This window comes from Salvelinus alpinus, chromosome 7, assembly GCF_045679555.1.
Source record: "Salvelinus alpinus chromosome 7, SLU_Salpinus.1, whole genome shotgun sequence".
Classification (NCBI taxonomy): Eukaryota; Metazoa; Chordata; class Actinopteri; order Salmoniformes; family Salmonidae; genus Salvelinus; species Salvelinus alpinus.
Window position 1 is genome coordinate 27,175,490 of NC_092092.1, and position 25,294 is coordinate 27,200,783.

At 56.2% G+C, this 25,294-nt stretch overlaps 1 protein-coding gene across 3 annotated transcripts in view; it reads right to left on the bottom strand.

Moving 5' to 3' along the window:
* LOC139580715 (vacuolar fusion protein CCZ1 homolog) overlaps positions 1–25,294 on the bottom strand; it is a 31,965-nt gene that overhangs the window by 2,390 nt on the left and 4,281 nt on the right. For all 3 annotated transcript variants that reach the window (XM_071409655.1, XM_071409654.1, XM_071409653.1), the window contains 9 exons: positions 24,826–24,906; positions 24,653–24,700; positions 24,440–24,523; positions 23,111–23,286; positions 22,280–22,361; positions 6,411–6,472; positions 4,832–4,943; positions 4,297–4,330; positions 3,930–4,047 (listed from right to left, as the gene is read on the bottom strand). In XM_071409655.1, coding sequence (XP_071265756.1) covers positions 3,930–4,047; positions 4,297–4,330; positions 4,832–4,943; positions 6,411–6,472; positions 22,280–22,361; positions 23,111–23,286; positions 24,440–24,523; positions 24,653–24,700; positions 24,826–24,906 — 797 coding nt within the window. The remainder of the gene's footprint in view (positions 1–3,929; positions 4,048–4,296; positions 4,331–4,831; positions 4,944–6,410; positions 6,473–22,279; positions 22,362–23,110; positions 23,287–24,439; positions 24,524–24,652; positions 24,701–24,825; positions 24,907–25,294) is intronic.

Genomic DNA, 25,294 nt, shown 5'->3' on the forward strand with positions numbered 1-25,294 from the left:
ACGACCCTACAGGAAGGGTGAGAAATCCATATCTTCATTTAAACCAGGGTATTTAGTGGCCTGTAGTTTGTAAATCCAAAAACCTTCCTTTTGGTTTAACTGTTTAAGACGGTCCCCTTTTCTAATAGAGGCCGGAATATGATCAATACCCATAGCTTGTAGGGAGGCAGGGTTGCCATGGTGTAGGCACGTGTAGTGCCTTGCCATGGGGTAGTCTTCATTGCCTACCCGTATGGCGTACTTGTGTTCCGCTAAGTGGTCTTGAAGGTGTCTCTTCGTCCAATGTAGAACACCTTGCACTGTGGACATTCCAATCTATAGATGACATAAGTGGTTTTACAGTTAATGAAATGCTTGACGTAATACTCCATTTTGGAAGCTGTGTCAACAAAATACTTCTTCTGTGCAATATTACTGCAATAATTACATTTAAAAGAGCTCTTGGGTTTGTGGTCAAGCCAAGTTTTTTGAGAGTCACCCGGAAGATAACTGTGGACTAATTTGTCATTTAGGGTAGGACATCTCTTAAAGCTTATGACTGGTGGTTCAGGAAAGACTTGGCGTAGTAGCGTATCACTTTGGATGATTCCCCAATTATTTTAATGTTCTCTGCTTCAGTGCTGTATTTTGTAACAAAATACACTCTCTGATGTATCACAAGGCACTCCCCTTCGCAACAAGTTCTCTCTATCAAGTAATCCAGCCCTTAATACCGGCATCTTTCAGGACCTGAATGCTGTAGCCCCGATTCAAGAAGCGATTCCCCAATTCAGCAGATTTGACACCGTAGTCTGTTTCCTGATCGCAAATTCTGCGGACTCTTTGGAATTGGCCATATGGAATATTCTCTTTTAGCCTTTTGGGGTGAAAGCTGTCTGCACACAGAATGGTATTCCCATCTGTAGGCTTCCTAAAGATTGATGTGTGCAAACAACCGTTGTCATTTTTACTAATGTCGAGGTCCAAAAAATGAATGTTATCCTTGCTGTACTCCATAGTTAGTTTAATGTTAGGGTTAATGCTGTTAAGGTATTGGTGGAAGGAAATAAGTTCATCTTCTGAGCCGGACAAAACAGGCAAACATCATCAATATAGCGTCCCCACCATATAATCCGGTCAAAGAAATGGTTATTAGAAGGATCCAAAATGAAGTCATTTTCCCATTTACCCAAGTACAAACCAGCGTAGGAAGGGCTGTAGCAAGCTCCCATGGCAGCTCCCACGACCTGAAACTGAGATGCCTCCTACAGAATTCACTGTCTCACTGACTGAATGGACTCTTAATCATAACATCTTTATCTTTCAGGACCGTATTTTCAAACAGGTCAAAGGATGTGCTATGGGAGCTTGCTACAGCCCTTCCTATGCTGGTTTGTACTTGGGTAAATGGGAAAATGACTTCATTTTGGATCCTTCTAATAACCATTTCTTTGACCGGATTATATGGTGGGGACGCTATATTGATGATGTTTGCCTGTTTTGTCCGGCTCAGAAGATGAACTTATTTCCTTCCACCAATACCGTAACAGCATTAACCCTAACATTAAACTAACTATGGAGTACAGCAAGGATAACATTCATTTTTTGGACCTCGACATTAGTAAAAATGACAACGGTTGTTTGCACACCTCAATCTTTAGGAAGCCTACAGATGGGAATACCATTCTGTGTGCAGACAGCTTTCACCCCAAAAGGCTAAAAGAGAATATTCCATATGGCCAATTCCAAAGAGTCCGCAGAATTTGCGATCAGGAAACAGACTACGGTGTCAAATCTGCTGAATTGGGGAATCGCTTCTTGAATCGGGGCTACAGCGTTCAGGTCCTGAAAGATGCCGGTATTAAGGGCTGGATTACTTGATAGAGAGAACTTGTTGCGAAGGGGAGTGCCTCGTGATACATCAGAGAGAGTGTATTTTGTTACAAAATACAGCACTGAAGCAGAGAACATTAAAATAATCATTAAAAATAATTGGGGAATCATCCAAAGTGATACGCTACTACGCCAAGTCTTTCCTGAGCCACCAGTCATAAGCTTTAAGAGATGTCCTACCCTAAATGACAAATTAGTCCACAGTTATCTTCCGGGTGACTCTCAAAAAACTTGGCTTGACCACAAACCCAAGAGCTCTTTTAAATGTAACTATTGCAACCATTGCAGTAATATTGCACAGAAGAAGTATTTTGTTGACACAGCTTCCAAAATGGAGTATTACGTCAAGCATTTCATTAACTGTAAAACCACTTATGTCATCTATAGATTGGAATGTCCACAGTGCAAGGTGTTCTACATTGGACGAAGAGACACCTTCAAGACCACTTAGCGGAACACAAGTACGCCATACGGGTAGGCAATGAAGACTACCCCATGGCAAGGCACTACACATGCCTACACCATGGCAACCCTGCCTCCCTACAAGCTATGGGTATTGATCATATTCCGGCCTCTATTAGAAAAGGGGACCGTCTTAAACAGTTAAACCAAAGGGAAGGTTTTTGGATTTACAAACTACAGGCCACTAAATACCCTGGTTTAAATGAAGATATGGATTTCTCACCCTTCCTGTAGGGTCGTGATGGGTCCATTTGCTGTCATCTAGTGGACATTTTGCTCAATTGCCCTCAGCTATGTTTAGACTGTTGTTGTTCATGTTTTGCTGTGTTCTAGTGCAATATGGAAAATATTGCTTTCTTATTCTTGACGCTTCTCCCAGTCATATTTAAGGTTAGAACTACTTTCTAGGCGTTCTGATACTTCTAGCTTGGAGTTGTATTTTTATGATAACATAGCTACAGAATTTCCCCTTTTAATGTGTATAGTATTGCTTACTAGGTGTGTCCAATCAATTTTGTAACCTCTTCCAATTAGGGCTAATTGGAAAAGCTGTTCAAAAGAGGACATTGTATTCCTTTTTTTTGTACTCCCAGACGAAGGCCATGCAGCCGAAACACGTCGGTTTAAAAAAAACGTTGTTTCCATTGAACATGCCATACTAATAAAGGCATTTTAATTAATTATATGAAGAGTGCCTTGGTCCTCCTTTTTGATGACCAATTTACCCCTTTTACCAAAGAGCACCTTCTGTCTACCAAAATCTACTATTGTGTACCTTAGTAGCGCTTCCCTTCCTCCTCTTTCTACTAGGTTTCATTATTTATTTGAGACTAAATTGATTTTATATATGTATTATATTAAATTAAAGTGTTCATTGTTCATTCAGTATTATTGTAATTGTCGACTTCTAAAAATAAATAAAATCGTCCGATTAATCGGTATCTGCTGTTTTTGGTCCTCCAATAATCGGTAGACCTCTAATGACGATCATTACAAGGATGAGAGGAGAGTCTAATGCCAATTTCACACTACTGAGCCGAGATGAGCAGAGCCAAGTAGGACTGTACTGCGCTAGCCTGCTTACTCATTACAAATAGTTTCTGGAACCATACTGGAAAGGCCAATATGAAAATAAAATATCAGAGCCAGCACAGTGTTATGACGTTGCCATGAGGAGCACTGCAGATATTGAGATGACCGCGATGCAAGACTTTTCTCTCACACATTCACAGAGTATGTGCGCAGGATCACGGGTGCGCGTCACGCTGCTACACTAGGTAGCTCTGGAACAAAAACAGTGGAAAAAGGTTAGCTTCGTGCTTCAACGCTTAGTTGTTGCGGAAAAATCGGCCCAATATTTCTGTGTACTTTGTGCATCACTGAGTCTACCTTTAAGCAGTACTACACCTCAGGACCATCATTAGTTTATCCAGGTCATTGAGTTCATTGGTCCAATCGTCAAGAGGATGTCGTGGCATAAACATGTACCTTTTAAAAACACATGATGTATTTTGGACCGTGATTTCTATCATGGCGTGTTGGAACAACACAGGCCCAGGAACTGGAGGCTAGAGGATTAAAGCAACAGTACTGACCCTGATATCCTGCGATTGACATTATATTGTTCACATATGTCGGAGGCCAGCAGGGTGAGCTGAGGTCCCACCAGACCATCCAGCTGCTCACAGAACTCCCTCGTCAGCTCCACAGATGCTGGAGGAGAGAGAATATGACCATACGGTAGTTAGAATTAGTAGAATGGACTTTGGAACTTCTAAGAATTAATACGTTTTTTTCTTTCACAGTCCACATAATATGGCAATGCCTTAGAATTTGCCATTGCATTATTCACAGAACATTTGGAACGGCAGACTCAGAGAATGCTGAGAAATTATGTAATAAGCATCAGCCCAGCTGTTTGGGGGGGAGGGGACTGACCAAATGATATGAGAGGATACTCACCGCTGATCATAAAACAAACCGCTGCACTCATCGCCTGAAATTAAGAGCAGACGATGTGCAGTTTGAATATAATGGGTCTAGAGAAAATAATACTATAATTTAGAACTTATTACCAAATACATTGAATTTATAAATCATTTAAGGAAGCCATTTGAGATACCAACGAACAAAGCCAATTCCCCCAACATCAGAGGTCATACCGGGTTAAACCTTCTCTTTGTTCTTCAGTAATGAAATAATAACAGATTACCAAATTTTCTGCCAAACAAATAATGGGTTGGGAGTACTACCTGTCTCTATCTTAAAAACACAAAAGAATAAAGCCTCTACTGAGTTCCCACAAAACCCAGCAGGGCTCCAGACCACAGTTCCCTGCTCTTCAGTTCTGTCCCAAATGACGCCCTATTCCCTATGTAGTGCACTACTTTGGACCAGAACCCTGCACTACATTTTACTAGATCCCTATGGGCCCTGGTCAAAAGTAGTGCACTATATAGGGAATAGAGTACCATTTAGAATGATGCCCTCTCCTCACCTTATAAACTATCAGATGCAGCTCCTCATAACTGTCCTCTGTGTTGACAAATATTCTAGGGAACCGGAATTTGGCCTCTGGGTCTTTGAGATTAGCAGGTCCTGTCAAAAACCTGAGGGTGGAAAGAGGACCGGATATGAGGACGAATGCATCACAGCTCATCACGATTACTTTGATTGACAAGGGTGTTTCACAATTACAAAACAAATTTAGTTTGATACAAATCAAAAACGGTTTTACCTCACACAAAATATTACAAATAAACAAATTAATCCCCAAGTCTATCTAGCAATTTGTAAATGTATATGTGGACGTACAGTTTGCATACTGTGTGTATCCCTTCCATAATTTGCACAGTTTTCCCCTGCCCTTGGGTGGGTCTCTCTCCCTCCCACTGAATCACACTGGCCTGGCAGCGGCACACTCTCAGGGATCACTCCTCCAACAACGGCTCTATTTCAATACAGTCATATTAAGTGCTTGTATTCTGTCTTCTCTGTGCTTGTATTCAGATCTAAATAAAAGGTTGTCTGTATGTTTGACTACTTTCTGCTAAGCGACTTGCCCTAAGAGGATAACCTCTTAATTCTACCCATTCTTTGAGATAATAGAAGGGAAGGGAATAAATTAAGTAATCGCTGATCTGACCAGACAGGATATATGAAAACCATGTAGTGGAACCCCTTCTTTCCTCTTTACAGCTGTGTTGAATCAAATCAAACTTTATTTGTCACATGCGCCGAATACAACAGGTGTAGACCTTACCGTGAAATGCTTACAAATCAGTGTTTGGAAGGGATGCAGGAAGGATTGTGTTTTAGAGTATTCATACAGAGAACCTCTGCTAATAATCTCATCCTTCTCTCTTGCGCTCTCCTCCTCCTCTCTCTCTCCTACTTTGTCCACCTCAGGCAGAGGCCTCTAGGGTGGACTAGGCTACACAGAGACTCCGTTAACTAGCTTGGCTCTCCTTCCTCCTCTCTGTTAAGTGTAATCCCCCTCCTTTGTGTCTGTGTGTGTGGGACGGTAGAGATACAAATCTCATTATTGTCAGTGGGGTAAGACCACATCACGTTGGAACACTGATCAGTAATCATCCATGTTGTTATAACAATCAGACTGGATATTGCACATGCCGGACCACCAACGCACTTTAATTACAACCTAATGTTAGCATAATAACACTTTCCTATCATACCAGAACTATCAAACATAACACCTCCTATTGTGATATCACGATTTTTATTGCTTTCACTTGATAATCTAAAACAACATAATCCTCCATCGCTTTGTTGAAATAACAATATATCCAATAAAAACCATCATGGATGAACACGATAAAGTCGTAATTTCATCCATCCCCTCAGGTTAAATGTATCAGTCTGCTATAGTCAGATTAGCAGCAGATGTGGCATGGCTAGAAGGCTCCACCCTGACATGATGATCTGGTGTCCCTGTCCTTCTGCCCCGAGATCGCAGGGGACCAGAGCCCCAGGGAGGGAGCCTGGCCCAGCCTAGCCAGGAGACCTGGAGGGAGGGGAGGGAGGCAGCGGACCAGAGAGGGCGTTTAAGGACTTACCTCCCATAGTGAAGCAGATTCCCTGCCACCTCTGGCCTTAAGGGAGAGTCCCTACCAGCCAGCTGGAGAGAGAAAGGGAGGATGAGGAAGAGAGACAGGGAGGATGAGAGACAGGGAGGGAGAGAGTTAGAAGAGAGATGGTGGAGAGAGAGAACCTGCTTTAGTATAACTTAAAAATTCATTAACAACATTGTCTGAGCCTGTGGGGTATCAATGTGTGGTCAACTTTAAATGTGCTTGTTACACAACAATACATTCTTCGTGTGGCATGATGCCATTGTGGAGCAGGTGTTGGAAGAGTTCTGGCAACGTTGAGGGAAGGTTTAGGCAGAGGATCAGTTTTAATAGAACAGAGGCAAGGAAGTGGCAGTTGCTTGCGCTCTAGCTCCCCTCGGATCCCTCCCCTCTCCCCGCTCTCTGATCTCTCTCCCCGCTCTCTGATCTCTCCCCCGCTCTCTGATCCCTCCCCCGCTCTCTGATCCCTCCTCGCTCTCTGATCCCTCGCTCGCTCTCTGATCCCTCCTCTCTCCCTCGCTCGCTCGCTCTCTGATCCCTCCTCTCTCCCTCGCTCGCTCGCTCTCTGATCCCTCCTCTCTCCCTCGCTCGCTCGCTCTCTGATCCCTCCTCTCTCCCTCGCTCGCTCGCTCTCTGATCCCTCCTCTCTCCCTCGCTCGCTCGCTCTCTGATCCCTCCTCTCTCCCTCTCTCGCTCGCTCTCTGATCCCTCCTCTCTCCCTCGCTCGCTCGCTCTCTGATCCCTCCTCTCTCCCTCGCTCGCTCGCTCTCTGATCCCTCCTCTCTCCCTCGCTCGCTCGCTCTCTGATCCCTCCTCTCTCCCTCGCTCTCTGATCCCTCCTCTCTCCCTCGCTCGCTCGCTCTCTGATCCCTCCTCTCTCGCTCGCTCGCTCTCTGATCCCTCCTCTCTCCCTCGCTCGCTCGCTCTCTGATCCCTCCTCTCTCCCTCGCTCGCTCGCTCTCTGATCCCTCCTCTCTCCCTCGCTCGCTCGCTCTCTGATCCCTCCTCTCTCCCTCGCTCGCTCGCTCTCTGATCCCTCCTCTCTCCCTCGCTCGCTGATCCCTCCTCTCTCCCTCGCTCGCTGATCCCTCCTCTCTCCCTCGCTCGCTGATCCCTCTCTCCCTCGCTCGCTGATCCCTCCTCTCTCCTCCTCTCGTCCCTCTCTCCCTCGCCTCTATCCCTCCTCTCTCCCTCGCTCGCTCGCTGATCCCTCCTCTCTCCCTCGCTCGCTCGCTCGCTCCCTGATCCCTCCTCGCTCCCTGATCCCTCCTCTCTCCCTGATCCCTCCTCTCTCCCTCGCTCGCTCGCTCTCTGATCCCTCCGCTCTCCCTCGCTCGCTCGCTCTCTGATCCCTCCTCTCTCCCTCGCTCGCTCGCTCTCTGATCCCTCCTCTCTCCCTCGCTCGCTCGCTCTCTGATCCCTCCTCTCTCCCTCGCTCTCTGATCCCTCCTCTCTCCCTCGCTCGCTCGCTCTCTGATCCCTCCTCTCTCTCGCTCTCTGATCCCTCCTCTCTCCCTCGCTCGCTCTCTGATCCCTCCTCGCTCGCTCGCTCTCTGATCCCTCCTCGCTCGCTCGCTCTCTGATCCCTCCTCTCTCGCTCGCTCTCTGATCCCTCCTCTCTCCCTCGCTCGCTCTCTGATCCCTCCTCTCTCCCTCGCTCGCTCGCTCTCTGATCCCTCCTCTCTCCCTCGCTCGCTCTCTGATCCCTCCTCTCTCCCTCGCTCGCTCTCTGATCCCTCCTCTCTCCCTCGCTCGCTCTCTGATCCCTCCTCTCTCCCTCGCTCGCTCTCTGATCCCTCCTCTCTCCCTCGCTCGCTCGCTCTCTGATCCCTCCTCTCTCCCTCGCTCGCTCGCTCTCTGATCCCTCCTCTCTCGCTCGCTCGCTCTCTGATCCCTCCTCTCTCCCTCGCTCGCTCTCTGATCCCTCCTCTCTCCCTCGCTCGCTCTCTGATCCCTCCTCTCTCCCTCGCTCGCTCTCTGATCCCTCCTCTCTCCCTCGCTCGCTCTCTGATCCCTCCTCTCTCCCTCGCTCGCTCTCTGATCCCTCCTCTCTCCCTCGCTCGCTCTCTGATCCCTCCTCTCTCCCTCGCTCGCTCTCTGATCCCTCCTCTCTCCCTCGCTCGCTCTCTGATCCCTCCTCTCTCTCTCGCTCGCTCTCTGATCCCTCCTCTCTCCCTCGCTCGCTCTCTGATCCCTCCTCTCTCCCTCGCTCGCTCTCTGATCCCTCCTCTCTCCCTCGCTCGCTCTCTGATCCCTCCTCTCTCCCTCGCTCGCTCTCTGATCCCTCCTCGCTCCCTCGCTCGCTCTCTGATCCCTCCTCGCTCGCTCGCTCGCTCTCTGATCCCTCCTCGCTCGCTCGCTCTCTGATCCCTCCTCGCTCGCTCGCTCTCTGATCCCTCCTCGCTCGCTCGCTCTTTGATCCCTCCTCGCTCGCTCGCTCTCTGATCCCTCCTCGCTCGCTCGCTCTCTGATCCCTCCTCGCTCGCTCTCTGATCCCTCCTCGCTCGCTCTCTGATCCCTCCTCGCTCGCTCGCTCTCTGATCCCTCCTCGCTCGCTCGCTCTCTGATCCCTCCTCGCTCGCTCGCTCTCTGATCCCTCCTCGCTCGCTCGCTCTCTGATCCCTCCTCGCTCGCTCGCTCTCTGATCCCTCCTCTCTCGCTCGCTCTCTGATCCCTCCTCTCTCGCTCGCTCGCTCTCTGATCCCTCCTCTCTCCCTCGCTCGCTCTCTGATCCCTCCTCTCTCCCTCGCTCGCTCTCTGATCCCTCCTCTCTCCCTCGCTCGCTCGCTCTGATCCCTCGCTCGCTCGCTCTCTGATCCCTCCTCTCTCCCTCTCTGATCCCTCCTCTCTCCCTCGCTCGCTCGCTCTCTGATCCCTCCTCGCTCGCTCTCTGATCCCTCCTCGCTCGCTCGCTCTCTGATCCCTCCTCGCTCGCTCGCTCTCTGATCCCTCCTCTCTCGCTCGCTCGCTCTCTGATCCCTCCTCTCTCCCTCGCTCGCTCTCTGATCCCTCCTCTCTCCCTCGCTCGCTCTCTGATCCCTCCTCTCTCCCTCGCTCGCTCGCTCTGATCCCTCGCTCGCTCTCTGATCCCTCCTCTCTCCCTCTCTGATCCCTCCTCTCTCCCTCGCTCGCTCGCTCTCTGATCCCTCCTCTCTCCCTCGCTCGCTCGCTCTCTGATCCCTCGCTCGCTCGCTCTCTGATCCCTCCTCTCTCCCTCTCTGATCCCTCCTCTCTCCCTCGCTCGCTCTCTGATCCCTCCTCTCTCCCTCGCTCGCTCGCTCTCTGATCCCTCCTCTCTCCCTCGCTCGCTCGCTCTCTGATCCCTCCTCTCTCCCTCGCTCGCTCGCTCTCTGATCCCTCCTCTCTCCCTCGCTCGCTCGCTCTCTGATCCCTCCTCTCTCCCTCGCTCGCTCGCTCTCTGATCCCTCCTCTCTCCCTCGCTCGCTCTCTGATCCCTCCTCTCTCCCTCGCTCTCTGATCCCTCCTCTCTCCCTCGCTCTCTGATCCCTCCTCTCTCCCTCGCTCTCTGATCCCTCCTCTCTCCCTCGCTCTCTGATCCCTCCTCTCTCCCTCGCTCGCTCTCTGATCCCTCCTCTCTCCCTCGCTCGCTCGCTCTCTGATCCCTCCTCTCTCCCTCGCTCGCTCTCTGATCCCTCCTCTCTCCCTCCCTCGCTCGCTCTCTGATCCCTCCTCTCTCCCTCCCTCGCTCGCTCTCTGATCCCTCCTCTCTCCCTCGCTCGCTCGCTCTCTGATCCCTCCTCTCTCCCTCGCTCGCTCGCTCTCTGATCCCTCCTCTCTCCCTCGCTCGCTCTCTGATCCCTCCTCTCTCCCTCGCTCGCTCTCTGATCCCTCCTCTCTCCCTCGCTCGCTCGCTCTCTGATCCCTCCTCGCTCGCTCGCTCTCTGATCCCTCCTCGCTCGCTCGCTCTCTGATCCCTCCTCGCTCGCTCGCTCTCTGATCCCTCCTCTCTCTCTCGCTCTCTGATCCCTCCTCTCTCCCTCGCTCTCTGATCCCTCCTCTCTCCCTCGCTCTCTGATCCCTCCTCTCTCCCTCGCTCTCTGATCCCTCCTCTCTCCCTCGCTCTCTGATCCCTCCTCTCTCCCTCGCTCTCTGATCCCTCCTCTCTCCCTCGCTCTCTGATCCCTCCTCTCTCCCTCGCTCTCTGATCCCTCCTCTCTCCCTCGCTCTCTGATCCCTCCTCTCTCCCTCGCTCTCTGATCCCTCCTCTCTCCCTCGCTCGCTCGCTCTCTGATCCCTCCTCTCTCGCTCGCTCTCTGATCCCTCCTCTCTCCCTCGCTCTCTGATCCCTCCTCTCTCCCTCGCTCTCTGATCCCTCCTCTCTCCCTCGCTCTCTGATCCCTCCTCTCTCCCTCGCTCTCTGATCCCTCCTCTCTCCCTCGCTCTCTGATCCCTCCTCTCTCCCTCGCTCTCTGATCCCTCCTCTCTCCCTCGCTCGCTCGCTCTCTGATCCCTCCTCTCTCCCTCGCTCGCTCGCTCTCTGATCCCTCCTCTCTCCCTCCCTCGCTCGCTCTCTGATCCCTCCTCTCTCCCTCCCTCGCTCGCTCTCTGATCCCTCCTCTCTCCCTCGCTCTCTGATCCCTCCTCTCTCCCTCGCTCTCTGATCCCTCCTCTCTCCCTCGCTCTCTGATCCCTCCTCTCTCCCTCGCTCTCTGATCCCTCCTCTCTCCCTCGCTCTCTGATCCCTCCTCTCTCCCTCGCTCTCTGATCCCTCCTCTCTCCCTCGCTCTCTGATCCCTCCTCTCTCCCTCGCTCTCTGATCCCTCCTCTCTCCCTCGCTCTCTGATCCCTCCTCTCTCCCTCGCTCTCTGATCCCTCCTCTCTCCCTCGCTCGCTCTCTGATCCCTCCTCTCTCCCTCGCTCGCTCTCTGATCCCTCCTCTCTCCCTCGCTCGCTCTCTGATCCCTCCTCTCTCCCTCGCTCGCTCGCTCTCTGATCCCTCCTCTCTCCCTCGCTCGCTCGCTCTCTGATCCCTCCTCTCTCCCTCGCTCGCTCGCTCTCTGATCCCTCCTGTCTCCCTCGCTCGCTCGCTCTCTGATCCCTCCTCTCTCCCTCGCTCGCTCGCTCTCTGATCCCTCCTCTCTCCCTCCCTCGCTCGCTCTCTGATCCCTCCTCTCTCCCTCCCTCGCTCGCTCTCTGATCCCTCCTCTCTCCCTCCCTCGCTCGCTCTCTGATCCCTCCTCTCTCCCTCCCTCGCTCGCTCTCTGATCCCTCCTCTCTCGCTCGCTCGCTCTCTGATCCCTCCTCTCTCGCTCGCTCGCTCTCTGATCCCTCCTCTCTCGCTCGCTCGCTCTCTGATCCCTCCTCTCTCGCTCGCTCGCTCTCTGATCCCTCCTCTCTCCCTCGCTCGCTCGCTCTCTGATCCCTCCTCCCTCGCTCGCTCGCTCTCTGATCCCTCCTCCCTCGCTCGCTCGCTCTCTGATCCCTCCTCTCTCGCTCTCTGATCCCTCCTCTCTCGCTCTCTGATCCCTCCTCTCTGATCCCTCCTCTCTCCCTCGCTCTCTGATCCCTCCTCTCTCCCTCGCTCTCTGATCCCTCCTCTCTCCCTCGCTCGCTCTCTGATCCCTCCTCTCTCCCTCGCTCGCTCTCTGATCCCTCCTCTCTCCCTCGCTCGCTCTCTGATCCCTCCTCTCTCCCTCGCTCGCTCTCTGATCCCTCCTCTCTCCCTCGCTCGCTCTCTCTGATCCCTCCTCTCTCCCTCGCTCGCTCGCTCTCTGATCCCTCCTCTCTCCCTCCCTCGCTCGCTCTCTGATCCCTCCTCTCTCCCTCCCTCGCTCGCTCTCTGATCCCTCCTCTCTCCCTCCCTCGCTCGCTCTCTGATCCCTCCTCTCTCCCTCCCTCGCTCGCTCTCTGATCCCTCCTCTCTCGCTCGCTCGCTCTCTGATCCCTCCTCTCTCGCTCGCTCGCTCTCTGATCCCTCCTCTCTCGCTCGCTCGCTCTCTGATCCCTCCTCTCTCGCTCGCTCGCTCTCTGATCCCTCCTCTCTCGCTCGCTCGCTCTCTGATCCCTCCTCTCTCCCTCGCTCGCTCGCTCTCTGATCCCTCCTCCCTCGCTCGCTCGCTCTCTGATCCCTCCTCTCTCGCTCGCTCGCTCTCTGATCCCTCCTCTCTCGCTCTCTGATCCCTCCTCTCTCGCTCTCTGATCCCTCCTCTCTCCCTCGCTCTCTGATCCCTCCTCTCTCCCTCGCTCTCTGATCCCTCCTCTCTCCCTCGCTCTCTGATCCCTCCTCTCTCCCTCGCTCTCTGATCCCTCCTCTCTCCCTCGCTCGCTCGCTCTCTGATCCCTCCTCTCTCGCTCGCTCTCTGATCCCTCCTCGCTCGCTCTCTGATCCCTCCTCTCTCCCTCGCTCGCTCGCTCTCTGATCCCTCCTCTCTCCCTCGCTCGCTCGCTCTCTGATCCCTCCTCTCTCGCTCGCTCGCTCTCTGATCCCTCCTCTCTCGCTCGCTCGCTCTCTGATCCCTCCTCGCTCGCTCGCTCGCTCTCTGATCCCTCCTCGCTCGCTCGCTCTCTGATCCTTCCTCGCTCGCTCGCTCTCTGATCCCTCCTCGCTCGCTCGCTCGCTCTCTGATCCCTCCTCGCTCGCTCGCTCTCTGATCCCTGCTCGCTCGCTCTCTGATCCCTCCTCTCTCGCTCGCTCGCTCTCTGATCCCTCCTCGCTCGCTCGCTCTCTGATCCCTCCTCGCTCGCTCGCTCTCTGATCCCTCCTCGCTCGCTCGCTCGCTCTGATCCCTCCTCGCTCGCTCGCTCTCTGATCCCTGCTCGCTCGCTCGCTCTCTGATCCCTCCTCGCTCGCTCTCTGATCCCTGCTCGCTCGCTCGCTCTCTGATCCCTCCTCGCTCGCTCGCTCGCTCTCTGATCCCTCCTCGCTCGCTCGCTCTCTGATCCCTCCTCGCTCGCTCGCTCGCTCTCTGATCCCTCCTCGCTCGCTCGCTCGCTCTCTGATCCCTCCTCGCTCGCTCGCTCTCTGATCCCTCCTCGCTCGCTCGCTCTCTGATCCCTCCTCGCTCGCTCGCTCTCTGATCCCTCCTCGCTCGCTCGCTCTCTGATCCCTCCTCGCTCGCTCGCTCTCTGATCCCTCCTCGCTCGCTCGCTCTCTGATCCCTCCTCGCTCGCTCGCTCTCTGATCCCTCCTCGCTCGCTCGCTCTCTGATCCCTCTTCGCTCGCTCGCTCTCTGATCCCTCCTCGCTCGCTCGCTCGCTCTCTGATCCCTCCTCGCTCGCTCTCTGATCCCTCCTCGCTCGCTCTCTGATCCCTCCTCGCTCGCTCTCTGATCCCTCCTCGCTCGCTCTCTGATCCCTCCTCTCTCGCTCTCTGATCCCTCCTCTCTCGCTCGCTCGCTCTCTGATCCCTCCTCGCTCGCTCGCTCTCTGATCCCTCCTCGCTCGCTCGCTCTCTGATCCCTCCTCGCTCGCTCGCTCTCTGATCCCTCCTCGCTCGCTCGCTCGCTCTCTGATCCCTCCTCGCTCGCTCGCTCGCTCTCTGATCCCTCCTCGCTCGCTCGCTCGCTCTCTGATCCCTCCTCGCTCGCTCGCTCGCTCGCTCTCTGATCCCTGCTCGCTCGCTCGCTCTCTGATCCCTGCTCGCTCGCTCGCTCTCTGATCCCTCCTCGCTCGCTCGCTCTCTGATCCCTCCTCGCTCGCTCGCTCGCTCTCTGATCCCTCCTCGCTCGCTCGCTCGCTCTCTGATCCCTCCTCGCTCGCTCGCTCGCTCTCTGATCCCTCCTCGCTCGCTCGCTCGCTCTCTGATCCCTCCTCGCTCGCTCGCTCGCTCTCTGATCCCTCCTCGCTCGCTCGCTCGCTCTCTGATCCCTCCTCGCTCGCTCGCTCGCTCTCTGATCCCTCCTCGCTCGCTCGCTCGCTCTCTGATCCCTCCTCGCTCGCTCGCTCTCTGATCCCTCCTCGCTCGCTCGCTCTCTGATCCCTCCTCGCTCGCTCGCTCTCTGATCCCTCCTCGCTCGCTCGCTCTCTGATCCCTCCTCGCTCGCTCGCTCTCTGATCCCTCCTCGCTCGCTCGCTCTCTGATCCCTCCTCGCTCGCTCGCTCTCTGATCCCTCGCTCGCTCGCTCTCTGATCCCTCCTCGCTCGCTCTCTGATCCCTCCTCGCTCGCTCTCTGATCCCTCCTCTCTCGCTCTCTGATCCCTCCTCTCTCGCTCGCTCGCTCTCTGATCCCTCCTCTCTCGCTCGCTCGCTCTCTGATCCCTCCTCGCTCGCTCTCTGATCCCTCCTCGCTCGCTCGCTCTCTGATCCCTCCTCGCTCGCTCGCTCTCTGATCCCTCCTCGCTCGCTCGCTCTCTGATCCCTCCTCGCTCGCTCGCTCGCTCTCTGATCCCTCCTCGCTCGCTCGCTCGCTCTCTGATCCCTCCTCGCTCGCTCGCTCGCTCTCTGATCCCTCGCTCGCTCGCTCGCTCTCTGATCCCTCCTCGCTCGCTCGCTCGCTCTCTGATCCCTCCTCGCTCGCTCGCTCGCTCTCTGATCCCTGCTCGCTCGCTCGCTCTCTGATCCCTCCTCGCTCGCTCGCTCTCTGATCCCTCCTCGCTCGCTCGCTCTCTGATCCCTCCTCGCTCGCTCGCTCTCTGATCCCTCCTCGCTCGCTCGCTCGCTCTCTGATCCCTCCTCGCTCGCTCGCTCGCTCTCTGATCCCTCCTCGCTCGCTCGCTCGCTCTCTGATCCCTCCTCGCTCGCTCGCTCGCTCTCTGATCCCTCCTCGCTCGCTCGCTCGCTCTCTGATCCCTCCTCGCTCGCTCGCTCGCTCTCTGATCCCTCCTCGCTCGCTCGCTCGCTCTCTGATCCCTCCTCGCTCGCTCGCTCGCTCTCTGATCCCTCCTCGCTCGCTCGCTCGCTGATCCCTCCTCGCTCGCTCGCTCGCTGATCCCTCCTCGCTCGCTCGCTCGCTGATCCCTCCTCGCTCGCTCGCTCGCTCGCTGATCCCTCCTCGCTCGCTCGCTCGCTCTCTGATCCCTCCTCGCTCGCTCGCTCTCTGATCCCTCCTCGCTCGCTCGCTCGCTCTCTGATCCCTCCTCGCTCGCTCGCTCTCTGATCCCTCCTCGCTCGCTCGCTCTCTGATCCCTCCTCGCTCGCTCGCTCGCTCTCTGATCCCTCCTCGCTCGCTCGCTCGCTCTCTGATCCCTCCTCGCTCGCTCGCTCGCTCTCTGATCCCTCCTCGCTCGCTCGCTCGCTCTCTGATCCCTCCTCGCTCGCTCGCTCGCTGATCCCTCCTCGCTCGCTCGCTCGCTCTCTGATCCCCCCTCGCTCGCTCGCTCTCTGATCCCTCCTCGCTCGCTCGCTCGCTCTCTGATCCCTCCTCGCTCGCTCGCTCGCTCTCTGATCCCTCCTCGCTCGCTCGCTCGCTCTCTGATCCCTCCTCGCTCGCTCTCTGATCCCTCCTCGCTCGCTCTCTGATCCCTCCTCGCTCGCTCTCTGATCCCTCCTCGCTCGCTCTCTGATCCCTCCTCGCTCGCTCTCTGATCCCTCCTCGCTCGCTCGCTCGCTCTCTGATCCCTCCTCTCTCGCTCGCTCGCTCTCTGATCCCTCCTCTCTCGCTCGCTCGCTCTCTGATCCCTCCTCGCTCGCTCGCTCGCTCTCTGATCCCTCCTCGCTCGCTCTCTGATCCCTCCTCGCTCGCTCGCTCGCTCTCTGATCCCTCCTCTCTCGCTCGCTCGCTCTCTGATCCCTCCTCGCTCGCTCGCTCTCTGATCCCTCCTCGCTCGCTCGCTCGCTCTCTGATCCCTCCTCGCTCGCTCGCTCGCTCTCTGATCCCTCCTCGCTCGCTCTCTGATCCCTCCTCTCTCGCTCTCTGATCCCTCCTCGCTCGCTCGCTCGCTCTCTGATCCCTCCTCGCTCGCTCTCTGATCCCTCCTCGCTCACTCGCTCGCTCTCTGATCCCTCCTCGCTCGCTCGCTCGCTCTCTGATCCCTCCTCGCTCGCTCGCTCGCTCTCTGATCCCTCCTCGCTCGCTCGCTCGCTCTCTGATCCCTCCTCGCTCGCTCGCTCGCTCTCTGATCCCTCCTCGCTCGCTCGCTCGCTCTCTGATCCCTCCTCGCTCGCTCGCTCGCTCTCTGATCCCTGCTCGCTCGCTCTCTGATCCCTGCTCGCTCGCTCTCTGATCCCTCCTCGCTCGCTCGCTCGCTCTCTGATCCCTCCTCGCTCGCTCGCTCGCTCTCGATCCCTCCTCGCTCGCTCGCTCTCTGATCCCTCCTCGCTCGCTCGCTCTCTGATCCCTCCTCGCTCGCTCGCTCTCTGATCCCTCCTCGCTCGCTCGCTCGCTCTCTGATCCCTCCTCGCTCGCTCGCTCGCTCTCTGATCCCTCCTCGCTCGCTCGCTCGCTCTCTGATCCCTCCTCGCTCGCTCGCTCGCTCTCTGATCCCTCCTCGCTCGCTCGCTCGCTCTCTGATCCCTCCTCGCTCGCTCTCTGATCCCTCCTCGCTCGCTCGCTCTCTCTGATCCCTCCTCGCTCGCTCGCTCGCTCTCTGATCCCTCCTCGCTCGCTCGCTCGCTCTCTGATCCCTCCTCGCTCGCTCGCTCGCTCTCTGATCCCTCCTCGCTCGCTCGCTCGCTCTCTGATCCCTCCTCGCTCGCTCGCTCGCTCTCTGATCCCTCCTCGCTCGCTCGCTCGCTCTCTGATCCCTCCTCGCTCGCTCGCTCGCTCTCTGATCCCTCCTCGCTCGCTCGCTCGCTCTCTGATCCCTCCTCGCTCGCTCGCTCGCTCTCTGATCCCTCCTCGCTCGCTCGCTCGCTCTCTGATCCCTCCTCTCTCGCTCGCTCGCTCTCTGATCCCTCCTCTCTCGCTCGCTCGCTCTCTGATCCCTCCTCTCTCCCTCGCTCGCTCTCTGATCCCTCCTCTCTCGCTCTCTGATCCCTCCTCTCTCCCTCGCTCGCTCTCTGATCCCTCCTCTCTCCCTCGCTCGCTCGCTCTCTGATCCCTCCTCTCTCCCTCGCTCGCTCGCTCGCCCTCCTCTCGCTCGCTCGCTCTCATCCCTCCTCTCTCCCTCGCTCTCTGATCCCTCCTCTCTCCCTCGCTCGCTCTCTGATCCCTCCTCTCTCCCTCGCTCGCTCTCTGATCCCTCCTCTCTCCCTCGCTCGCTCGCTCTCTGATCCCTCCTCTCTCCCTCTCGCTCGCTCGCTCTCTGATCCCTCCTCTCTCCCTCGCTCTCTGATCCCTCCTCTCTCCCTCGCTCTCTGATCCCTCCTCTCTCCCTCCCTCGCTCGCTCTCTGATCCCTCCTCGCTCGCTCGCTCTCTGATCCCTCCTCGCTCGCTCGCTCGCTGATCCCTCCTCGCTCGCTCGTTCTCTGATCCCTCCTCGCTCGCTCGCTCTCTGATCCCTCCTCGCTCGCTCGCTCGCTGATCCCTCCTCGCTCGCTCGCTCGCTGATCCCTCCTCGCTCGCTCGCTCGCTGATCCCTCCTCGCTCGCTCGCTCGCTGATCCCTCCTCGCTCGCTCGCTCGCTGATCCCTCCTCGCTCGCTCGCTCGCTGATCCCTCCTCGCTCGCTCGCTCTCTGATCCCTCCTCGCTCGCTCGCTCTCTGATCCCTCCTCGCTCGCTCGCTCTCTGATCCCTCCTCGCTCGCTCGCTCTCTGATCCCTCCTCGCTCGCTCGCTCTCTGATCCCTCCTCGCTCGCTCGCTCGCTCTCTGATCCCTCCTCGCTCGCTCGCTCGCTCTCTGATCCCTCCTCGCTCGCTCGCTCTCTGATCCCTCCTCGCTCGCTCGCTCGCTCTCTGATCCCTCCTCGCTCGCTCGCTCGCTCTCTGATCCCTCCTCGCTCGCTCGCTCGCTCTCTGATCCCTCCTCGCTCGCTCGCTCGCTCTCTGATCCCTCCTCGCTCGCTCGCTCGCTCTCTGATCCCTCCTCGCTCGCTCGCTCGCTCTCTGATCCCTCCTCGCTCGCTCGCTCGCTCTCTGATCCCTCCTCGCTCGCTCGCTCGCTCGCTCTCTGATCCCTCCTCGCTCGCTCGCTCGCTCTCTGATCCCTCCTCGCTCGCTCGCTCGCTCTCTGATCCCTCCTCGCTCGCTCGCTCGCTCTCTGATCCCTCCTCGCTCGCTCGCTCGCTCTCTGATCCCTCCTCGCTCGCTCGCTCGCTCTCTGATCCCTCCTCGCTCGCTCGCTCGCTCTCTGATCCCTCCTCGCTCGCTCGCTCTCTGATCCCTCCTCGCTCGCTCGCTCGCTCTCTGATCCCTCCTCGCTCGCTCGCTCGCTCTCTGATCCCTCCTCGCTCGCTCTCTGATCCCTCCTCGCTCGCTCTCTGATCCCTCCTCGCTCGCTCTCTGATCCCTCCTCGCTCGCTCTCTGATCCCTCCTCGCTCGCTCGCTCGCTCTCTGATCCCTCCTCTCTCGCTCGCTCGCTCTCTGATCCCTCCTCTCTCGCTCGCTCGCTCTCTGATCCCTCCTCTCTCGCTCGCTCGCTCTCTGATCCCTCCTCGCTCGCTCTCTGATCCCTCCTCTCTCGCTCGCTCGCTCTCTGATCCCTCCTCGCTCGCTCGCTCGCTCTCTGATCCCTCCTCGCTCGCTCGCTCGCTCTCTCTGATCCCTCCTCGCTCGCTCGCTCGCTCGCTCTCTGATCCCTCCTCGCTCGCTCGCTCGCTCTCTGATCCCTCCTCGCTCGCTCTCTGATCCCTCCTCTCTCGCTCTCTGATCCCTCCTCGCTCGCTCGCTCTCTGATCCCTCCTCGCTCGCTCTCTGATCCCTCCTCGCTCACTCGCTCGCTCTCTGATCCCTCCTCGCTCGCTCGCTCGCTCTCTGATCCCTCCTCGCTCGCTCGCTCTCTGATCCCTCCTCGCTCGCTCGCTCTCTGATCCCTCCTCGCTCGCTCGCTCTCTGATCCCTCCTCGCTCGCTCTCTGATCCCTGCTCGCTCGCTCTCTGATCCCTGCTCGCTCGCTCTCTGATCCCTGCTCGCTCGCTCTCTGATCCCTCCTCGCTCGCTCGCTCGCTCTCTGATCCCTCCTCGCTCGCTCTCTGATCCCTCCTCGCTCGCTCGCTCGCTCTCTGATCCCTCCTCGCTCGCTCGCTCGCTCTCTGATCCCTCCTCGCTCGCTCGCTCGCTCTCTGATCCCTCCTCGCTCGCTCGCTCGCTCTCTGATCCCTCCTCGCTCGCTCGCTCGCTCTCTGATCCCTCCTCGCTCGCTCGCTCGCTCTCTCTGATCCCTCCTCGCTCGCTCGCTCGCTCTCTCGATCCCTCCTCGCTCGCTCGCTCGCTCTCTGATCCCTCCTCGCTCGCTCGCTCGCTCGCTCGCTCGCTCTCTGATCCCTCCTCGCTCGCTCGCTCGCTCTCTGATCCCTCCTCGCTCGCTCGCTCGCTCTCTGATCCCTCCTCGCTCGCTCGCTCGCTCTCTGATCCCTCCTCTCTCGCTCGCTCGCTCTCTGATCCCTCCTCTCTCGCTCGCTCGCTCTCTGATCCTTCCTCTCTCCCTCTCGCTCTCTGATCCCTCCTCTCTCGCTCTCTGATCCCTCCTCTCTCCCTCGCTCGCTCTCTGATCCCTCCTCTCTCCCTCGCTCGCTCGCTCTCTGATCCCTCCTCTCTCCCTCGCTCGCTCTCTGATCCCTCCTCTCTCCCTCGCTCGCTCGCTCTCTGATCCCTCCTCTCTCTCGCTCGCTCGCTCTCTGATCCCTCCTCTCGCTCGCTCGCTCTCTGATCCCTCCTCTCTCCCTCGCTCGCTCGCTCTCTGATCCCTCCTCTCTCCCTCGCTCGCTCGCTCTCTGATCCCTCCTCTCGCTCGCTCGCTCTCTGATCCCTCCTCTCGCTCGCTCGCTCTCTGATCCCTCCTCTCGCTCGCTCGCTCTCTGATCCCTCCTCTCGCTCGCTCGCTCTCTGATCCCTCCTCTCGCTCGCTCGCTCTCTGATCCCTCCTCTCGCTCGCTCGCTCTCTGATCCCTCCTCTCGCTCGCTCGCTCTCTGATCCCTCCTCTCGCTCGCTCGCTCTCTGATCCCTCCTCTCGCTCGCTCGCTCTCTGATCCCTCCTCTCGCTCGCTCGCTCTCTGATCCCTCCTCTCGCTCGCTCGCTCTCTGATCCCTCCTCTCGCTCGCTCGCTCTCTGATCCCTCCTCTCGCTCGCTCGCTCTCTGATCCCTCCTCTCGCTCGCTCGCTCTCTGATCCCTCCTCTCGCTCGCTCGCTCTCTGATCCCTCCTCTCGCTCGCTCGCTCTCTGATCCCTCCTCTCGCTCGCTCGCTCTCTGATCCCTCCTCTCGCTCGCTCGCTCTCTGATCCCTCCTCTCGCTCGCTCGCTCTCTGATCCCTCCTCTCGCTCGCTCGCTCTCTGATCCCTCCTCTCGCTCGCTCGCTCTCTGATCCCTCCTCTCGCTCGCTCGCTCTCTGATCCCTCCTCTCGCTCGCTCGCTCTCTGATCCCTCCTCTCGCTCGCTCGCTCTCTGATCCCTCCTCTCGCTCGCTCGCTCTCTGATCCCTCCTCTCGCTCGCTCGCTCTCTGATCCCTCCTCTCTCCCTCGCTCGCTCGCTCTCTGATCCCTCCTCTCGCTCGCTCGCTCTCTGATCCCTCCTCTCGCTCGCTCGCTCTCTGATCCCTCCTCTCGCTCGCTCGCTCTCTGATCCCTCCTCTCGCTCGCTCGCTCTCTGATCCCTCCTCTCGCTCGCTCGCTCTCTGATCCCTCCTCTCTCCCTCGCTCGCTCGCTCTCTGATCCCTCCTCTCTCCCTCGCTCGCTCGCTCTCTGATCCCTCCTCTCGCTCGCTCGCTCTCTGATCCCTCCTCTCGCTCGCTCGCTCTCTGATCCCTCCTCTCGCTCGCTCGCTCTCTGATCCCTCCTCTCGCTCGCTCGCTCTCTGATCCCTCCTCTCGCTCGCTCGCTCTCTGATCCCTCCTCTCGCTCGCTCGCTCTCTGATCCCTCCTCTCGCTCGCTCGCTCTCTGATCCCTCCTCTCGCTCGCTCGCTCTCTGATCCCTCCTCTCGCTCGCTCGCTCTCTGATCCCTCCTCTCGCTCGCTCGCTCTCTGATCCCTCCTCTCGCTCGCTCGCTCTCTGATCCCTCCTCTCTCCCTCGCTCGCTCGCTCTCTGATCCCTCCTCTCTCCCTCGCTCGCTCGCTCTCTGATCCCTCCTCTCTCCCTCGCTCGCTCGCTCTCTGATCCCTCCTCTCTCCCTCGCTCGCTCGCTCTCTGATCCCTCCTCTCTCCCTCGCTCGCTCGCTCTCTGATCCCTCCTCTCTCCCTCGCTCGCTCGCTCTCTGATCCCTCCTCTCTCCCTCGCTCGCTCGCTCTCTGATCCCTCCTCTCTCCCTCGCTCGCTCGCTCTCTGATCCCTCCTCTCTCCCTCGCTCGCTCGCTCTCTGATCCCTCCTCTCTCCCTCGCTCGCTCGCTCTCTGATCCCTCCTCTCTCCCTCGCTCGCTCGCTCTCTGATCCCTCCTCTCTCCCTCGCTCGCTCGCTCTCTGATCCCTCCTCTCTCCCTCGCTCGCTCGCTCTCTGATCCCTCCTCTCTCCCTCGCTCGCTCGCTCTCTGATCCCTCCTCTCTCCCTCGCTCGCTCGCTCTCTGATCCCTCCTCTCTCCCTCGCTCGCTCTCTGATCCCTCCTCTCTCCCTCGCTCGCTCTCTGATCCCTCCTCTCTCGCTCGCTCGCTCTCTGATCCCTCCTCTCTCCCTCGCTCGCTCTCTGATCCCTCCTCTCTCCCTCGCTCGCTCGCTCTCTGATCCCTCCTCTCTCCCTCGCTCGCTCGCTCTCTGATCCCTCCTCTCTCCCTCGCTCGCTCGCTCTCTGATCCCTCCTCTCTCCCTCGCTCGCTCTCTGATCCCTCCTCTCTCCCTCGCTCGCTCTCTGATCCCTCGCTCGCTCTCTGATCCCTCGCTCTCTGATCCCTCCCCGATACCTCCTTCTCACCCCCTCTCACCTCTGGTTCAGAGTGTCTGGGGAACAGTGACGTTGTCAGGTACTTATACAGGATCCGCATGTCATCCTGCTCCAGACCACTCCTGCATGGGGACAACAAAAAAGGGGGACACACCTTTGTTAGCATCAAACACTTCCTGTTCATGTTCACAGTCTGTTCAGGAGTATTGATGAACTAAACCCATCATCTCCATGGCTCACCATGGGCCCAATGCTATCATAACTGCTCAAATAATTTAATTAGCAATCAAATCATTAGGAACAATCAATTATCACGTAATCCCCAGATTACATACAGTAACGGGTCAGACTAACAGTTAAAAGTGAGAGACATGTCGGGGTATGAATTACTGTAATCAGATTGTGTGTATTTAAGGCATCTTCTGTGTCTCCCAGCCATGCCCAAGACAACCCCATACCTAGCCCAGCCTAACGGGATAAGGAGCATTGGAGGGATGCCTGCCACTGCTGCCAGGCTCCCCCACACCTTACAGTGGTAAAGGGCTGCAAGGGGGCGCCAAGGGCCTGCAGGCTGTTTATAAGATCAGGGCCCTGGCACACACAACACAGGAGGGGGGAAGCCCAATAACCTCCCCCCTCCTCTCCTCCTGGCATCCTGAAAAACAGCCTACTAGGCCTGGCCAGTTGAATGGTGAAGCAGCCTGTGCCTCAAGATCACGGAAGAATGCAATTCATAGCTTATGTTGTTCAACGATTTATGTTAGCATTTGCAAATTGTAGGCTAAATTTGGTTTCTACATGTGGGCAGGTGTTTTAAACCAGAGTACAACCCCCACACATCCCACACACGGCCTGCTTCCCCCAGCCGTACCATATCAGCTGGTCGTTGTAGAGGAAGGCTGTGTATTTGATCAGGCTGAGGCTCTCTTCCACTCTGTTGACAAATGACTGGATCTTCAGGTAGGTCATCTTGTCCAGGGGGAAAAAGGCAATCCCACCGAACACGTCCAGCAGGTCACAGGACTGCAGGTGCAGCGTCTGCAGGTACTGGAGGAGACCAGGGATAGAGGACAGTTATACATGCAGTCATGTCTCCGTTTGGTTAATAGACATCAGGGATACGTAGGGAAGGTGAGGTGTTAGCTTAAAAAGCAAAGTTATACGCACATCCCATTGTGATCAGGAGCCCAATGCTGAGAAACCTCATTAAGAAACACAAAAGGGCTGTACACTGTATGCCTGGACAACACAATGCTCCTATTTCCAGCTTCAATGGCAGCAATATTTCTGTCCAAGGTGGATCTCAGTTAGGTCAAAGCTGGAGATATTAGTTTACCTGCGTAGTGCTTACATTGCTGTTCCCAAAGACACGAGAGGACACTAGAAATGCCAGAACATTTCAACCTGGGATACGATACAGACACCATAGGCCTTCTCTGTGTCTGAGTTACATACTGGAAGGGGAAGCCTTTGATAGGATTAGGGAGAGCTGGGGGTTTCCTCTGATTGGCTAGGTATGAATAATGAACACAGGTCATTGCGGCCAATGGGCTGGGCCTGTAGTATGGTGGATGCTTTGACCAGCTCTCCTTGAGAAAGGCGCCATTTCTGAGTAGTGATAATTAGTGGGGGGAAGTCATATTTGAAGGTCACTTATGACTGACATCTGACCCTGCATTTAGTCACTAGAAACTCAATACAGAGTCCACCACTTTAGACGGCTAGAAGAACCAGTAGCATTCCTGTCTGTCAAGCAGGCAGCCAGGCCTGGAAACCACCCTCACACCATTAGTAACGTGGATAGCACACAACACCAGATGTGAATGTTTTCACTGTAAAAAAAAAAAAAAAAAAAAGGACAGCTAAGGTAGGAACTAAGAAGTAAGAGTCGGTGTGTAATATATATATTTACAAAGATATGCTAATGAACTTCACAAGTAGTAAATAATCTGGCATTGAAATAGCAGTGCCCTGCCCCTAGGGAAACTTTGCTGAGAAAAGACTGAAAATATGCATAGATGATTTCTGTCGAACTGTCCAAACAAGCTACATTACTCGAAGTATATAAAGCACAATTGTAAAACAAATCCTCTGCATCCAATAAGACATGACAAAATCACCTAGTACCACCCATCATCATGCATATAGTTGCAGAGACTTGAGGTATGTAATATGTAGCCCAGTGTTTGTTCTGTTTTACCCTGTAAAAGAACTTGTCAAGCTTCTGCATGAGCAGCTCCACCCCGCCTGCTTCCATTGCTCTGCCAAATGTGCCATTGAAGAGCTGGAGAACAGAGCAACGAAAAGATCCATCAGCAAACCACATCCTTTACTAAATGTCAGTCTCACACAGTCTTTACTAGAGAATGTGAGTTGGTTGAGGTTTACTCCCGAGTCCCAACCGGATGCTCACCTTGTACATACTGTAGCATTCCCGTAATACTGCACCATAAACTGTGTCCTACACAAGAGAATAAACAACTGAGAAAGTTATAAATGTTCTGCACAAAAGAGTTGAATTCCCTCAAATGGACCAGACAAACACAAAATATACACAAATAAAAGACGCAACAAATTAAGCCGTACAAGTATTTCCTCTTCCTGATATTCTATCGTGGGAGGTCTCCCATCTTTATTCGGTGTTTCTACCATCGGGTTCCGCACCACCTGGAGAAGCAAACGAGGACAGGTAGAGGAGAGGTATTATCTTTTCAAAAGTATCCTAGGAGACCTAATGACTTGTCAAAACGATATGAGTGTGCTGAGAGCGCAGCCGCTCTATACAGCACACTCAGAAAGTATTCACACCCTTTCTTCCACATGCTGTGTTCCAGACGGAATTTATTCAATTGAGACTTTGTGTCACTGACCTACACACGGTACCTCATTATGTTGAAGTGGAATTATGTTCTAAGAGATGTTAAAAAATGTATTACAAATGAAATGTCTTGTCAATAAGTATTCAACCCCTTTGTTATGGCACTCCTAAATAAGTTCAGGAGTAAAAATGTGCTTAAAAAGTCACATAATAAGTTGTACGGACTGACTCAGTGTG